Here is a 17,502-nt window from a genome sequence, read left to right on the forward strand (position 1 = left end):
TTGTTATTCAAAATAAATATTTAATTTTTTTTATTGCTCTTGTATAAACGCATGAACTTTTTTGATTCCTACCTGACTTGCAAACTGGAAAGAGAAGAAATCCTCCTTTTATCTTTTGTTTTAATGCAAGTGTAATTATACTGATTGCTGTTACTCCTTCGGTCAGCTCTGCAAGCTGTGATGTCCCTTGGTAATGGAGAATATCTCCTCCTGCGTGCCAGAATGTGGGGACAAGCAGGTTATCTCCGAGCACATTGTCTGCTTCACTGTGTTTATTTTACTTGTCAGCGCAAAGCATGCGATGGATGTGAATTGTTTCCTCTGTATCCTCTGCAAGTCTCCTGGCTGGGCCTGCTCTAACCCAGATGAGGGTTTTTGAGCAGTCCTGGGCATGGAAGGAATGCCAAACCCATCTTTCCTCCGAGGGTGTGTGTAAAGCTGCATGGTCGCTGCTAACTCTGCGCTGCCAGCCCCCAGGAGCCAAGCCACGCCGTGCGATTCTGCGGAACAGAACCAAGCACATTTCTCTGAACCAGCTCCTTGCAAAAGCTTCCCACACCGCGGAACTAGCTCCTCGATGCTCAGTCCAGGAAGAAGGAAAGCTTTGCTAATCAATACCACTCCCAGCAAGAATAACGAGGGCTTCTGCTTGTGAAAAATGACTCGTCAGAGATGAACCTGTCGCGTGCAACATGCAAGGCTTGAATTTCCAGGCTTGCTCCTAGCGAAGTCTGGGGCAAAACTTGGCTCATCTCTTTCCACTCAGTAGTGTTCTCAACAGACACCTAGGAAAAGCTAGAGTTTTCTTCATCTTTTTTTTTTTTTTTCTTTTGTAACAAAACAATTAGGACATCGCCATCCTGTTCCTGGAAACTAAGTCCAAGTTGTGTGCTTGCAACACAACCTCAAAGCAGTAACTGGTGGGGGGAACGGGACAAAACGTTTTAGGGTTTTCACAGCCATTCTGAACACCAAAATAAAGCGTCAAAAACTAGCTGTCTATGCAAAAAGTCCTGATTTGAGGCTTTTTCCTTTACTGTTTTGTGAAATGCATTCTGTATTCTGATACAAAACCCTGTGGCTGGGCTTCTGTTCTTTACTGTCAAGGGAAAGACTGTCACTACAGAGATAATTCCATTAGATTAAAACAAAACCAACTGGACGAAATGTGTATGAAGTGGTCGGTACTTGTATGTGAAAGCACTTGTTACAGAGATGGCTTGTGTTTTCAGCTGGTGCTCGATGTGTGCGAGGGGCTTGTATGTGTTCTGGTTTGTAGCTGCTGCCGTTCGCTGTTCTGTCGCTAAGTTCATCAGCCAGGTGTGAAACCAACCCTTCTCTTTTACCAGGCATGCTTTGAAGGTTTCTTTTCAGGACTAAAGGTGCCCGGAGGAAGGCTGCATCATCAGCAAGGTGAGTGAAAATTCGCAACCATCAGTCATCCTGTTCCTAAAAGCTTTCAGGGCAAACCCCTTTTTTTCTTGTCCTGCTGTTCAGAGAAAGCTTCCCTTTGGAGCTGCTGAATCCAGCCACCAGCACTGCCAGGGGAAATGCCCTCTTGGTTTCTGATGGCAGCGATTTGCATCCCAAAGGGCTTCCTGGCGCTGACAGCCCAGAGGTGGTGTGTGCCCTGCTCAGAGCTGATGTGGGTTGTTAATTCCAGCTGTGCCACTGGATTCAGAGGGTGATAACGTTGAGCTGTAATCTGCTCTTCTCCCCTAGCGGCTGCAGTGATTTGTGCAGAAGTTTTACTTGCTAAAAACCAGATTTTAGATCAAGCCTAACCTATAGGAGGCTATATGAAGAGGACTAGCAAGTCCAAAGCTGTATGGCTTTAAACAATCAGCAGGTAGCACTCAAAGGTAGCCTTTTAAATTATTTTTTTTTAATGCATAATGTTTTGCTGGCATCAAAAAGCCACGAGAAAGCAACAACTAGTGTTTTTTATTAGCTTTTCCAGTCTCCTATGTAATTTTAATGTACTTTCATTTGCATCCACAGGTACCTGCAGGCACCAGCTTCCACGAGTCAGTCTCGGTGAGAAGGCTCCTTGGAAAACTCCAGCGAAGTTTTGGCAGGAGTGGAGAGTAAGAAGAAGGAATTTAATAACTGGAAAGCTCCCTAGCCTGAACTATACAATTGATAAGTAGCATGGATTGTTAGATAGCCAATATCTATTACAATCTCTCTTTAATGCGTTGGTTTCCTCTGTCTTTTTGCTTTTCGCCTGCAGCAGGGGGCAAAATAATGCTCTTGAAATTAGCTGTGATGGTGTATGGTGTCAGAATGTTTTTTGTTTTTCTTTTCTTTTTTTTCTTTTTTCTTTTTTTTCTTTTTTCTTTTTTTTAAGGTGTTATTTTGAGTTTATGTTTTGCTAGTAATTGAGGACTGGCCAACTGTTTTCTACTTGGGAGAGACACGAGAGTTAGTGTGAGTGCTGCAGGAACAAGGCAGCAAACCTGAGCGACTGGAGGGTGAGCAGATGGGCACAGTCACCAATATTTTCTGTTTTATTGACTTTTTTTTTCCACTAAATGTTTGGCAAGCAGTTGGGAGGAGTGTCTGTGTTCTGACCACAAGATAGGACTGCAACCTCTGGCCAGTGCTCAGAGTCGGGGAAGGTAACGCATATCCCCGTATAATTTGGGGGTATTTGTCCCAGGTTAGGTGGTCCGTGAGGAGAGGGAGGAGACCTCAGTTGGATCAACACCTCCATGAAGGGCAGTTCAGCTCACAATCTGTAGGGATCAGGAGCCTGCTACACAGGAAGAGGCTGGTTTTATTGTGTGGTTTTGGTTTTCCTTTTTTAAATTATTTTATTTCATTTTTAAATTCCCTTGTTGCCTCTTTTTAAGGTATGAAAAAGCTGTTACTTCACGTCTCCAACCATCAAAGAGGGAGATATAACCACAGAAAAACGGTCCTGGTGTTTCTAAGGTAAATGTATATTTGTGTTTGCATACAACACACGTTCCTTATTGGAACTAATTAGGAATTAATAGGTCACTCAGAGGATGCACCTGCTACCGTAAATGAGCTCTTTAAATAATTTGGTCTGGAACAGATGTCTTGCAGGCTTCTGGTCCAAAGCAAGGACGGTCACACTCAGTTTCTGAGGACTGTATGAGTCTAGGTGGACAGGTGGACATTGCTCAGTCCTTCCATACCCCTTATTCCAGTCTTTGGCCACCCCTGAAATAGAGATTTTGACTTAATTGAGAAATTTGGCCTAATTTTCTCCATATTATCCAACAGGAATTTTCCTTGCTACAGCTTGTACCTGTTGTCTCTTAATTTTGCCGTGAACACTCAGGAAAGGTTTGGCTGTCTTCTCTAGATCTCCCATTAGATACTTGAGGACAGCTGTAGGATTTCTCTGGAACCTTCTCTTCCAGCTATTTTCTCAGCCTTTCCTTGTTTCCTTCCCTCCACACTTTGGGGTCATCTTGATAATGCAGCCCAGCATGCAGTTAGCCCTTCCCGCTGAACAACCTGAAATAAGTCTGTGCCCAAAGGACTAGATGACCTTTAGATGATCTCCCCACCCCAAACCATTTGGATTGCAGGTGTACAAGGTGTACTCTTGCTCATCTTCATCCCATCCATTCAGACATTTCCTGCAAAGCTGCTTTGCAGCCAGCTGCACTTTGTACTGCTGCTCACGGCCTTTTGAACAGCAGTTCAGCCGATGTTCCACCCATTTTCATGGTCTGCATGTCCCAACAGGGCAAAAACCTTCCTAGTGTCAAAGTAAACACTGCCCATTGCCCTGCCATAGTCCATAGAGCTGTTCCATTGCAGAAGGTGAGGAGATTGGCCAGCTCCAAGTTGCCTTTGGTAAATCTGTGCAGGTTGTTCCCAATTGTCTTGCCCTTGGTGTAGCTGGACACAGCAAACCCAGGATTTACTCCATAATCTTTTTGGAGACTGGGGCATAGCTTGTAACTCCCCAGACGCCTTTTCTTGCCCTTTGTGAGGACAGGTATGACATTTGCCTTCTTGTAGCCATCACGAACATCTGGGAACAGCAGAGGGAGCAGCTTTGCAGTTGTATCAGCTCACGCCTACACATCCCATGTAGTCAGTCCCACAGATCTGACAATGCCCACTTTGCTCAGGTGGTCTCTGACTCAGTCTTGTGCAACACGAGTGGTGTTTTGTGCCCTGGGATCTTGCTGCCTGACTCAGGAACCCGACCTCAGGAACCTCAGAGACCATGCCAGCAGTTCCCATGCAGTTCCCTTGACCTTTTCTGCGTCCTTCATCACAAGCCCCCTATATTTCTTCCCCACAGGGACCACATTTTCATCTCTTTTGCTGCTAATATATCTGTACAAGCCCTTCTTGAATCTTTTGAATGATGAAAACCTGTGTGTTGGTGGTAGATTTTATTGTTCTTGTTAGTGGCTCCATCCGTTTTCCTTGACATCTAAGTTAAAAAAAGCTAATTTTGCTGAGTTGCAGCAGCTGCCACTTCCCATTGCAGTAAATTAGGCTTTCAGAAGACCTCATCTTTGGAATTACAGTTCTGATCATAATGTGGATTTTAATAGTCGATTGAGATGCTTATTAAATTACAGTGCCGCGCATTAGAACCATCTCAGTGCTGCTTGTAGAAATCCTGATCGTTTAGTTTTTATTAGTTTTGTGATTTAATGAACAGAAAACATTAAAACGAAAAGCCAAATGCAAAGCAGCTGTATAAAAACGTTCTATAAAACTTGGTAAACTGACAGACATAGCTGTAAAAATAATTTGCAAAGACACGGCCACTGTCAAATGCCATTAATTTTAATAAAAAGATGAATGTCGCCATCAGTTATCTTAACAAAGGAAGTCTCTTCCTTCTTTCTTCTCCTAGGTTGGTGATATTCAGTCTGTGCTTTAGAGACGCTTATGAATATATTTGAAAATGATTCACTCTGTAGTGGTTTTTCATTTATTGAATAAGATACAAAGGACATTTTTTTCATTTGAACAGACCATCGTGTTATATATGAGAGGACACCACCTGTGTTATAGAACAGCAAACCCTTGCCCAGTTTTTAGAGAGTGAACACAGCAGCCGTGCTGTTTATGTCACGGTGTGGTTCTCACTTCTGCAGCACAGAGCAGTGGCAGCGATGCCTGAAATCAACCTTTTGTTGGATTAAAGTACACGTGTAAAATGCTTTGGGCATGGGCTGTATGCGATGGTACAAATAAAGGGCAGTCACACCTCGACCATCCCTTCCTGTGTCAAGGTGGGTGATGTATCCTGAATTATTTGGGGATATCACAGGGTGGGCCAAGAACATGGCAGTTGCTGTGCAAGCCAGTGCTACTGGAAATTATCCAGTATTACCAGTGCCAACATGGGTAGTGTTAGCAACATCACTAGAGAAGCAATAAGTAAAAAGGAATAACTGTAAACACTGCACAGGGAGATGAACTCTTTCAGGTTTGTTCAATTCTTGTTTAAAAATGTATATATGTACATACACGCACATACCTATGTGTATTATGTATGTATAAAATCATGTTAGTTCTCAAGCTCCTAAATTAGTACAGCAGAATTAATCACTACACGTTCTTTTTATTTTTTTTCAGACACGAAGGACACCTTTGCATCAGGTGCTGTTAAACATACACAGGGGAAGAAATAGCTACACTGCAATGGGTCTGTGTCAGAGCTGGCATGTGTAGTATTGTTCATCTTCATCTTTTTGATGTCTCTTACCTGAATTTTGTCCCAGGTGAAGATTTATTGGGGTTCCTGTCTCAGTTTGGATTGTGAAGGTAATTACAGCATATATCTGAATTATAAATAGAGCCTTCGGTGCAGTTGTAATTACAACTTCTGTAATAAAACTGTTACTCTTGCTGCTTTTTTTCCATTCCCTTGAATTTGCTTTTAGAGAGACTCCTATTAACTTTTTGTTTACCTCTAAGTTTTCCTTTAGATCGGGAGTCAAAGGTCTGCTGTTAGTGGCAATAAAGGGCTGTGTGCTGTCACTGCTGCCGCTTGTTTTCCCTTTGTCATGCCTGCGTGCTTCCCTCTGACTACACAAAACGGTTCTGTCACATGAGAAGTGTTTTTCTGGGTTCCTGATCCTGTTTTTTTCCCACTTCTGTGAACACCCTCCCTTCTGTCACCGTCCCTGAAGGGAGTGACTAACCACACCGAGCATGATGGGGCTGCTAGCCGCATGAGCAAGAAACAGGATCGCACTCCAGTCCGGGCAGCTGCCACAAATAACCACAAACCCTGCTGTGGTACATCTTTACTTAAGTCCTTGATAATCTGGGTTTGGTTTTAGGATGCAGCTTACGTTCAGAAGGACAGGACTTCTTCCTATCCGTGCCTTCGTTGCTGTTTATCTGTAGAGCCAATGTACTGAAGCTCAGGATGTTGACAGCCGAGTTCTTGTTTCTTCAAGACGCCACCTTGGATTCAAGCACAACCTGTTGCACAATGGACTTGAGCTTCCTGGAGAAGTTGTGGCTCACACCCTATCATCATGAGATGCCTTGGAGCAACAGGGGACGTGCTCTCCTGGAGAGCTGCACAGCAGTGGTGATGGTGCAGCAGCAGGAGCAGGGCCTGGCTGCCTTGCAGAAGAGGATTGAATGAGTTGAGCAGGTGCTGGCATTCAGTGGGTTGGCACAAAAATGTGAATTCTTAGCATAATTTCCTTCCAGCCCCAATGCTGCTGGTTTTTATATTGCTGCAAAGTGTTCGTTACTGTTTTTTTCCCTGCAGTGCTTTGGTCTGTCCTGGTCAGACAAACACCCCTAGCCCAGGGAATGGAGAAGGACGCAGGGTGGCTAATTCCATCATCAGAAACCTCAACTTTCAGCTGCGCCTGCCTCACAGCTTAGCACTTGAAGGGAAAGTGAGGATGGACTGACTGCCACAGCGATGGCACAAGCTGGTCTAAGTGGTGACACGGGACCTGAAGCCCACTTTGGAGGAGCAGTAAAGTTCTAAATGGAGCACCAGCAACAGCAGGTGTGCAAAAATAACAAAAATCACCTTCTGAGCCGTGCTGGAGGTGTTTTAAGTCCCTTAATATTCTCAGACTTCTCAGGTGATGTGCTAATGGTGTTAGTTAAGGCAGAGGAGAGGATGCTAGGAGCAACCTGTACCCATACAGCACTTCTGAGCACATGGACGTTTTAATGCTTGGTGTTCTTATCCTCCTCCACCAGGATTTCCCTTCCAGGCTTTCTTCCTCACCCCAAACTCCCCAGGTGCTGCACTGCTTTGCTCCTTGGCCTCTTTGCTGACTTAAAAGCACCGGAGCTGCCCCAGGAACCGGGCAGAAAGGCCACCCAGCTCAGTGTCCTGCATCCAGTACAGCTGTGGTGGAGTATGCAACCATTCCAGGTCTGTGTCAATGCAAATAAGAACCTGATATGATGTGGAGGTGACTGTGGGGCCATAAAGATCCGATTCATGGAGAAAAAGGCAAGCTCTGAAAGTCTCCTGAGCGACAAGAGCTAAATAAAGAGAATTTTCCTGCCAGCCCCATCCATGCTCTGTGACCGAGCATGCCAAGCACCGCTCTCCGCCCAGGGTTGATTAAATCCTCGCGGCTCAGCGACTGCTGGCAGAGGAAGGGAAAAACACAGGAAGGGGAGAGCAAAGAAAAGCACGCTCTGAGCTTCCCCACGTCCTTCCCAGCCTCCAGCGGGCCCTCCCACTCGCAACCCCTGCCAGGCCTTGGCTCCCTTTCTGCAGCCTCTCTGAGCATGCACGGCTGCTGGCGCATGTGCAGCCGAGGCTGGAGCTGCAGAGGGTGACGGGGCCCAGCTCCTCCCCAGGTGTTTTGTAGGGTCAGGCTGCGGGACGAGCGCGATGGAGCAGCTGGGGAAGAAGTCGGGGCCGGCGGCTCGGCTGGACACCATCCTCCGGCACCTCTCGCCCCGGCTGGGGACGGCCCCTGCCCTTGTATCCTTAGTGGCGGTGGGGAGGGGGTGGCCAGGCGTTGACCCTCTTAGGGTGGGGGCTTTTTGGATGCTCTTGCACACCTAGGAGGGCTTTGGTGGTGGTTTGTGCAACGAGGACGCACAGGCACCCAGCTGTGGGGTGGTAGCGTGTGCCCTGGTGCTTTGTTTTTGGGGAAAAACAAAGCCCCAAAAAGCCTCTCGCTGCCTGGAGTTTCTCCCCTGAGCCCTACAGCCCGGGCATGGGGGCGTGCAGCTGATGGCATCGCTCCACGGCACCTGATGTTTTGATCAGCTTTGCTCGCTCGTTTCTTGGGGTCTGATGATAAAACATGCCGAAAGCACAACGCGCGTGATCATCCTACAGCTGCCTGTGTTTTGGGAGCAGTAAGCAGGGACATTTGCCCTAGAGACTGATGTTTTGGGGTGAGATAAACCCTGCAGGGCTCAGCAATCACACAGCAAGTCTCAGACCTGACCATTAGCCCAGCGCCAGGAAAAGCTCTGAGGTTTTGTCTGTGCTGTACTGGCGAGTGGGAAAGGATGTGGAGGCTTTGGAGGCTGCCTGTCACCATAGATCAAAGAAACAAGACGGGGGCAGAAAGTTTTCACCCTGGTCTGTTGCACATTTCCAAAAGTTAAGTGCAGACTGCCTGCTGATGCTATTTCTGAAGCTGCTGCCTTAAATTTTGCTTTAAAAAAAAAAAAAAAAAAAATTATTTATTTATTTATTTATTTTAAAAATAAACGTTTAAAAAAAAATGCTGCTGATTCACAGAGCTGAATGCTGGCAAGTTTTCTGAATTATAATAAATTAGTGAAGGGGATGTGATCAGGCAGGACATAAAAGTCTCCAAATGTATAAAAAGTATAAAGATGTATGGGTAGCAGTTATCTCAGGCTGATAAGAGACACAGGTGCAAGCAGGAGCACAAAATCAGACATAAACCCATACAGTAGGATTCAGGACATGGGGATGTTCATTAACTCTGTGTCTGTGTGTACATTCCTTAATTTGCACCCCAGACAAGCGTTCCTACTTCAGCACACGTTACTGCTGCTCCTCAGCCAGGGAGGTTTCGGTAAGTTAGATCATCTTCCATACAGAGTGGGAAAACAAAACAAAAGCAAACAAACAAACCCACACCACCAACAAAAACCCTTCTGAGCTCAAGTTTTGTTTTCACCCTGCATAACCTCGCTCCTGCGTTGATCACCATGCGTTGATCACCAGCCTTTCATAGCCTTCCATTTTGCAGGGCTGCATTCTCCTTTTATTTAACTGCAGTTTAATAAAAGAGCTTAACCCCAAATCTTGAAAATGTCCCAGCGGATAATTTCACCACAGACTATCCCTGTGCCCTGGTGCCTGCTGAGAGAGGGTTTCTCCATCATTTTCCCCCGGGGTTTGGTTGGGGCCATCTGCCCCTAGCACCGATGCCCTGCATGCCCTAATGCACCGTGTTTTTCCTATGTCTCAGCTACACCCTGGACAACAACGTCCTCACCCCAGAGCAAAGGCAGTTCTATGAAGATAATGGTTATCTGCTCATTAAGAAGCTCGTCTCTGATGAAGACATCGAGCGCTTCAGGTATGGGACGCTTGGCCGAGGTGCTGATGGGTTGTGGGCATGAGGGGAGCCTGGGGAAGTTGGACTGCCCCAAAACTAAGTGACAGGATGAGAGGGGATGGTTGTAAACTAAAAGAGAGAGATTTAGATTAGAGGTTAGGAGGAAATTCTTCACTCAGAGGGTGGAGAGGAGCAAGGTGACCAGAGGAGCTGTGGCTGCCCCATCCCTGGCAGTGCCCAAGGCCAGGCTGGATGGGGCTTTGGGCAGCCTGGGCTGCTGGGAGGTGTCCCTGCCCATGGCAGGGGGTGGCACTGGGGGGGCTTTGAGGTCCTTTCTGACCCAAACCACTCTGGGATTCTATGAAAACAGACGTGGTGGTGCTGGATGCAGTGCTTTTGAGGAGAGTAGTTTGCCCAAATAAAGCTACAAAGCACTCTGTCTTCTCTGTCTCCCACTTTACAGGAAGGAGTTCATCAGGATCTGTAAGAAGGAGGTGAGCCTCCCGGGAGCTATGATTATGAAAAACACAGCCCTGAAATCTGAGTATGGCCAGTCTGAAAATGTAGTTAACAAAGTGCAGGACTTCCAGGAAGATGAAGAGCTCTTCAGATACTGCACCCTGCCCGAGGTAAATAAAAATAAGAAAATGCAGCCCCTCAGCGATCTTCTCTCTTGTCTTTCACGTTTCTGATATTTTTTCTGATGTTTTCTCCCTTGTAGATCCTCAAATACGTTGAGTGCTTCACAGGGCCAAACATAATGGCAATGCACACCATGCTGATTAACAAACTTCCAGACTCTGGTAAGGAGAACTTGGAAAAGAGAAATGCAGAAATCATTTGTGTACGCTGTCTATTGAATAATGTGAGACAAATTAAAACAAAATATATATATTTTTTTAATTTATGAGACCACTTTGGTAACACTTCGGGTTTTTTTAACTGTAGCTTCCCTAGATAACACTTCTTGTATTTCAGTTTGCAGTGGATTTTTTTTGTTTGTTTTCTTGGCTGCACCAAAGTGTTCGAAGTGGGCAAGCGAGCTCCCTGTGCAGCCAGCTGCACTTGCGTAAGGGCCCACTGCTGGAAATGTGCCGTGCCTGTAAGCCTGACTTTTCAAACGTGGTGATAACAAGTCCTTCTGTGGACCTCAGTAAAAGGCAATAAGTACAGAGATCATCTTTTGCTCAGAGTTCATGTGCTCCTGACCTTGCTGACAGTGGCTTGCACGCTCAGCGGTTTGATGTGAAGGCGCTTGAGCAGGTGCCAAAGGAAAGAGTTTGAAGCCTGGCTCTGCTGGAAATTGAAATCATAATTTACACAAAGATGATGAGCAGGGAGAGAGAAGAGAACCTGACCAACCGTGTTACAGTTTTCCAAAGTAGCTCTGACCCCATGTAAGCTGGTTCAGTTTAGGGAAGTTGAGACCTGAGCGGTTTCTTATGCTTGGGTGTGCAGACACACGGCAGGTGGAGTTATTCAAATACCGAGCTGGTGAAAGTCACCTCCACTTGCCATCTGAGAAACGTCGCAGGAGAGCGTGTTGGTTTTGTTTGGGAATTCAACGGGAGACCATGCATTTTTAGTGTAAAAGGAAAACAGTTGTGGTCAAGAAATGGGAAGCTGCTCTGTAACTATAAAACCTCCACTTAGTGTTTTTGAGAGTACTTGAGGAGAGCTGCAGGTCTCAGGAGAGTTTTCTAGGCTGCTCGAAGTCTAAGTAATATGACAAATGAAGCAAGTAGAAACCCCCTCACTATATCTGTCCTGGGAGCACACTCAGTGGTTAAATAAATCATCTAATATTGGTTTTGGTTCAAAAAAGGATGAGAGGTTTCCATTTCCATGGTAGGAATAGAAATAACAAGCATACAGAAATATTTTTGTTTTGACTTTAGAGGGAAAAAGTCTCTAGGAGGAAGGTTAGTAGAGTGCTGGGTAGACTGTCTGGGGAGATTAAAAAGAAAAAAAAGAGAATAAACAGCTAAATGAACAGCTGTGGAGTGCAGCACGGGCAGGGTTGATTCTCCTTGCAGCACAGCGACAGATCAAGAGGCTTCTCGACAGCCTTCCCGGCACTGCTGTCTGGAGCTATTTGAAAATCTTTGTGCTGGGAAAAGTTTATGCAACACCGCGCTGGTTAAAGTTCACAAAGGAGGGCAGCCAAATGGAAGGCGAAAGCTTGGCAGGCGGGTGGTGGTGGTGGTGAAGGCCGCCAGAGGAGCTTTCTGAGGAGGCCGTGCCCCGTTTGATGATGCTGAAGGTGTTTTCCCTGTGTTGCAGATCAGCAGACCTTTCTCCACCCCATGCATCAGGACCTGCACTATTTCCCGTTCCGGCCGGCCGACCGCATCGTGTGCTCCTGGACCGCCATGGAGAGGGCTGACGAGACCAACGGGTGCCTGGTGGTGCAGCCGGGCACGCACAAGGAGTCCCTGAAGCCTCACGCCTACCCGCAGTGGGAGGTAGAGCTGCACGGGGGGCTCACCATGGCAGCGTGGGGCATGAGACAAAGCTGAGGCTCTCAGCAAGGCTTTTTCTGGGCAGATTCGCTCCCATTCCCAGCTTCACCCAAAGCCTTTCTCAGTGAGGTCGCCCTGGTTCTTCATTAGAGGAAAGTACCTGATAAATCATGCCAAAACATTGGTGTACTTTCAAAAATACCCCCCTAGTTCCAGACCTAGATGCTGGAGGGGATCCTTTTCTGGAGCTGAACTTGCACCATAGTCTGGGGCCAGGGGCTGGGGCCTCTGAATTGTCCGTCACGTTGTGGCATTGCTGCCTGAACACGTGAACGGTTTTCCAGTGCCCCTGCCAAGTCTGAGGATTCTCTCTCCTCCTGAGAATTTGTTCCTGCTTGCAGAGCTCAGGGACTTGCCTGTAGGAGCAAAACGGGATAGCAAACAACAGGCTGGGATGATAGCTCATGTTAGCTTCCTGTTAAGAATGAAGCAGAAGGCTGGATCCCAGAGGTGGCATCCCTTGTGGGATTCCCTGCTGCTCTTCTCTGTTCTCTCCAGTGGAGAAATCCTCTTAATTGCTGTCATCTGGCTTCAGAAAATAGGAAAAGATAAGATTTTGCTATGCCTCAGGCTTGTAGTAGGCAGACTTTTAGACATGCAAGTGACTCTCAGTTGGTCATACCAAATAACCTCCCAGAGGAACGCAGGTCAGGAGCTGTCTCCACCGTTCCCTGCACAGACAATCTCCCCTTGCTCTAATTTTAACCGAGTGATTTCAACCCAGCTATTTTTTTTTCCCCCTAGGGTAAAACAAACAAGCTTTTCCATGGGATTATTAATTACGACGAGAAGGGTCCCAAGGTTCACCTTGTCATGGAGAAGGGAGACACGGTGTTCTTCCATCCGCTGCTCATTCATGGCTCTGGGATAAACAGGACGTCGGGGTTCCGAAAGGTAGGAAACCATCTCTTGCTGTACCTGCTGGTATTTTTGTTTGCTTGCTTGCTTTAAACTGATCAAATTGCCTCACACCCCCAAACTCATGAGTATTTGTTGAGCTTTTAAAGGTGTTTTTTAACTTCCTGATATACTTTTGCTTTCTCTCTTATTTTTTTCCTTTTTAACATCTCTGTGTTTTGGGAGAAGAGCATGCTGCTTGAGAAAAAACAGAGCAGGAGCAGAAATTAGGTGTTGAATCTCTGTTTGAAGTGCTTAGAAACTTGTGAGGTGGTGAGCTCAGTGCTTCTCTCTCATTTCCAGGGTGGCTGGAAACATCCTGCCTAACGCTGGTGTGGGGAGGCAGAGGGATGGGAGTGGAGCTCTTGCTGGGTCTGGGAGAACACTTTGAGAGGAGGGGAGAAAGGCATGTGAGTGAGCAGGAACATTTCTCCAGGGAAACCCTTGCAGGAGTTCTCTGAATGGAGGAAGGAATTTGCTGGGTTGTTCTGTAAGGAAAGAGGGGGGTGCCTACGAGCAGGGACACGGGATTTGTCTTTCCCTTTGTTATTTGTAATCAGTGCAGCAGTGTGATGCCCAATTTCCTCCCACAGAGCATAAGCTGCCACTTCGCCAGCTCCGAGGGCTACTACATCGATGTCAAGGACACGATCCAAGAAGACCTGGAGAAAGAACTGCAAGAAATGGTACAAAAGAAATACAGCTTGCCTGCTATGAAACTCAGGGTAAGGCTTCGGTGTGTCCCTTGTTACAATCCAGTTCAGTTCCCTTTCCTACGTACCCCTTGTATGGCAGTTCTGTGGTTTTGCTACTCCCAGCTTCACAGTAAAGCTATGCCACGCTTGGCAAAATAAAAGGTCTGATGGTCTGATACCATGAGGATGGCTGCAGGCTTTTTTTTTTTTTTTTTTGGCCTTTGTGCTCTTGAGGCTGCTTCTTGCTGTCTGGCTACCTGTGCTGGAGAAATGGCCTTGCTCCCTAGGCAGCCCTTTCGTGTTGGTTGAGCTCTAGCGGTTCCTCCTCCAGCTCTGCTTATCCAAGTGGATTTTGTGAATGTGCCTTGGTCCCTTCTCAGCAAGCTGGGAAGGTGCAGACCACGTCAGCACTTCTTCAGGTGACTGAAAGTGGAGTTGTTGTGTAAGGCAGGAGCTCTGGGCTCTGCTGCAGTGATGGCTCAGCTCTTCTCACACCATCCAAGGGGGTCTGGGCTTTCTGACAAGTTGTCTGGCCTTTCCAGACAGTGGGGTAGCAGTGGGGAGGGCTAACGTGGCAAGGCAGGAGCAGGGGGCACTTTCTGCAAGCTTTACCCTTTGCTGCATCTCCTGGTTCCAGGTTTGCTGAAGCAGAGCCCTTGGCAGCTGTGTTTGGACTGCAGGGCGTAAACAGGAAGATGTAACGATCTCTTGTCCTGAATTCACAACAATTAGGAGGTGCAATAATAAATTCTGTGCTTGTCCCTATCTGGCATGTCCCCAGTTCTTACGGTTTCAGCTCCTAGTGGCAGGTGGATTTTCCTTTTAAAACAAGCAGCCACATCTGACTGCAGAAGCTGACGGATTGGGTTTTGGTTAAGTGTAATCCCACATCAATTGTTCAGACTGGAGGCAAAAGCAGGAATGTAGGCAGCACTATATATCTGCCACAAAAAGGAAAAAAAAAAGAGATGAATGTAACAGATTCTTGCTATAAATAATTGAAATCAATGTGTAAAATATAAAACAAATCTCAATTCCCCAGGGATTAAGCCCCTGACAGAAGAACAAACCTTATTACAGGGGTTGAATGTTTTCAAGTGTTCTGAATTTCTTTATCCACAGCAGTTCCCTAACAGATACACATCCAGTATCAAGGCAGTGAGTTCCTCTTCAAGTTACTCAGTGTGTAGGGCATTATGGAGCAGAGGAATTTATTTTTCTCCTTTGGCTGTGTTGTTTCTTTCTCTGTGGAGTGCTGGGGTGTGGCTGGGTATCAGGCTTTATTTTGCAACCCTGGACTTGCAGATTGCCTGCACAGTTACGGCTGCTTGACTTTTGATTCCTGGAGTTACTCAGGTAGTGAAATCCAAAGTTCCTTTCTGGGAATAGAAATAAGTGTGTGCCCATATGTGCCTTAGATGAGGCTGTGTGTTTTCTTGTAGCTTTATGCTTTCTTTAACCAGAGTCGGAGCTTTTTCCCAAGGAGGAGTGCTCAGGTCCTATATTTTACCTTCCCAAGACCAATGATGAGAACTAAGCAATCCTCAGACAGGGAAACTGAGACAGGAGCTTGCCCAAGGCTTACCTCCTTGAAGCACTCTTTTCTTCTGCTTTAGAGTCCACATTGATGTCTGCTTGCCACCCGATTTCTGGCAAAGGGATCGTATTCAGCTCATCTCTGTTATTATTTCCTGCTGGGCTCTGCTGCACAGAGCAAGTCACTTGCTCACGTGCAGCAGGATGCCGTACGCAGTCAGCTCCCGAGCTTCTCCAGGCACTCAGAGGAGCACAAGGTGCACATGGTGTGTGCCAGCACGTTTGGACGACTTCTGCAAGGATAATATTCGTTGTGCTGCTTGTTTCCTTCCAGAACTGAGCCTGCCAATGAGCTGTCCCTCTGGGGGTGGAGGCTGTGCCTTTTTCCCAGTTCTGTCTGTGTTTTGCTCCTTGGTATTTAGGATTTGAAATATTTGATGTTCAGTAAGTTTGATGGTGTGTTTTTTTCCTTTGTTTTGAAGGATATCTGGAACTTCCGAGCACGGCTTGTGCGAGGGGAAAGGATTAATCTGTAGAACAACGTCTGAGGACCAGGATGGAAAACATCTGTCTGAGTCTGAGCGCCTCTGATGGGAGAGAACAGCAGAGCTGTGTGTGCCTTGGTGACCTGCGTACTGGTAACTCAGCTAAACGCTGCACCACAAAACCTTTTTATGCTAATGCAAAATAATCGCACTGAGGTTGAACAGCTGACATACGTCAAGGAAAATCTAACCTAGGAAAACAGAGATTTGCTGTGGTTATTTTAGCCAATCAAAGAATGACGGTCTTCAAAGAGCACCTTGATTTTTTGATGTTTTCACTCTTTGTGGTTTAAAAGTTCCGTACCTTGAAGCTGATGCTATGTTAATATAAGATTTTTATGCAAGGGTATGGTTTTTAAAGTGCCTAACTTCCTCTTTCTATGCAAAGTAAGCACAGGGACTCAGGTTCCTGCGGCCCCTCAGTATGTGGGAAGTCATTAGAAGAGCTGCTGAAGATGGAAACAGTGACACCAGCAGAAGGGAGCTGGGCAAGGAGCTGGGCAGAGGGAAGGCAGCAACCACGTGCACAGGGAAATGGAATTCATGGGCTGGAACATGATCGCTGGTGGAGTTCTCCAGACGTAGCCTGGTGTGGTCTGATTGCAGGCTGAGCAGCCCTGGCACAAGATAAAGGTGTGGGTAATGGGGCTGGGAAGTGCTGGGCCGGCCAAACAGCCTCCTCTTGGCCTTGCACAAGAATACGGGGCTGTGCAAAACAAGGGGGGAGTCCTCCAAGTCTGGCAGGTCTGGAAAAAGTGCCTGGTGCTGGTGGCTGGTCGGGAGGTGGTTGGGCACTCCTCGGGATGGGCTGACGTGTACTGCCACCATCCTCTCACCTTTCACTCTGTTTTTCCTTGACTTCTGGAAGGTTCTTTTGCTTTCAGAACCTAGATTTTTGGAAATGCTTATTAAATTAGAGCAAAACTCTATGCGGAGGCTACGTGGTATTACTTCCGCCGTTCAGAAATCCTGGTGTTACACATGTAGTTGTACATTCCAGTATACAATTGCTGTCTGTGTCTCTTTTCCATTCGGCCCTTCCACCTGCTGCCCCATGGTCAGGAGGCTGCTCGGGCAAAGCAGATCAGGTGCATCCCATCCTTGACCCACACCACTCACACCCTTCTCACCCTGGGGACTGCCTTTGCTTGCTACGTGGGCCTGAGTGAAAGATTTCCAGTGGGCTGGAGGCTCCGCTCAGCCCAGCTGCTGCTCTCTGGGGGATCCCCATCCTGTTCCTGACACAGGACCAAGCAAGACCTCGCTGGCTGGTGCTGCTCATGCAGCTGAGCTGGCTGCAGAGGGAGCTGCGACCACAGGGAAGATCCACGGGTGTCCCACAGAGTCCCAGAGCTTGTGAGTTGCCAGACTCTTTGAGTTTCCCTTTCTACAACTGGAGGAGAGAAGGGAAAGAAGAGCTTTGGCTTTGTTTTTAAAAACGTGTGCATCTCTGCCTAGGGGTTGTGGCTTAAATCTCTTCTTTCAGAAGAACAAACCCAAAGACCTCGCAGATCGCCTGCACTCAGCAGCTGATGAGAGACTTGGGTGCTCACTCCTTCCTACAACAGATCCAGAGCCTGGGGAGGACAAACCTGAGGCGAGTTCACCTCTGTGCAAACCTCACCCTGCAAAGCAGTCAGATCCCTTCCCCCTGAAATGAATCAGTGTCTTTTTTTAAGCTTTTTTTTAGGGAAGACAAAACCAAAATCCAGAGACCTGTCCTTTTTAGGGTCTAGCTTCCTTGCAGTACAGCGCAGCACCTCTGGCAGGGGCTTCCTGTGGCACTTCCAGACGTGATATAAAAGCT

General features: G+C 47.0%; 1 protein-coding gene across 1 annotated transcript; it reads left to right on the top strand.

The window, feature by feature from the left end:
• Positions 1 to 7,669: 7,669 nt before the first annotated feature.
• On the top strand, positions 7,670 to 16,624 carry PHYH (phytanoyl-CoA 2-hydroxylase). The gene is made up of 9 exons (XM_084517588.1): positions 7,670 to 7,933; positions 8,956 to 9,011; positions 9,411 to 9,521; positions 9,964 to 10,129; positions 10,222 to 10,303; positions 11,784 to 11,965; positions 12,767 to 12,916; positions 13,513 to 13,644; positions 15,633 to 16,624. The coding sequence occupies exons 1-9, from the start codon at positions 7,841 to 7,843 to the stop codon at positions 15,684 to 15,686; spliced, it is 1,026 nt and encodes a 341-aa protein (XP_084373714.1). The 5' UTR covers positions 7,670 to 7,840; the 3' UTR covers positions 15,687 to 16,624.
• The last annotated feature ends 878 nt before the right edge of the window (positions 16,625 to 17,502 follow it).

The sequence above is a fragment of the Aythya ferina genome, assembly GCF_964211825.1.
Source record: "Aythya ferina genome assembly, chromosome: 1".
Taxonomy (NCBI): Eukaryota; Metazoa; Chordata; class Aves; order Anseriformes; family Anatidae; genus Aythya; species Aythya ferina.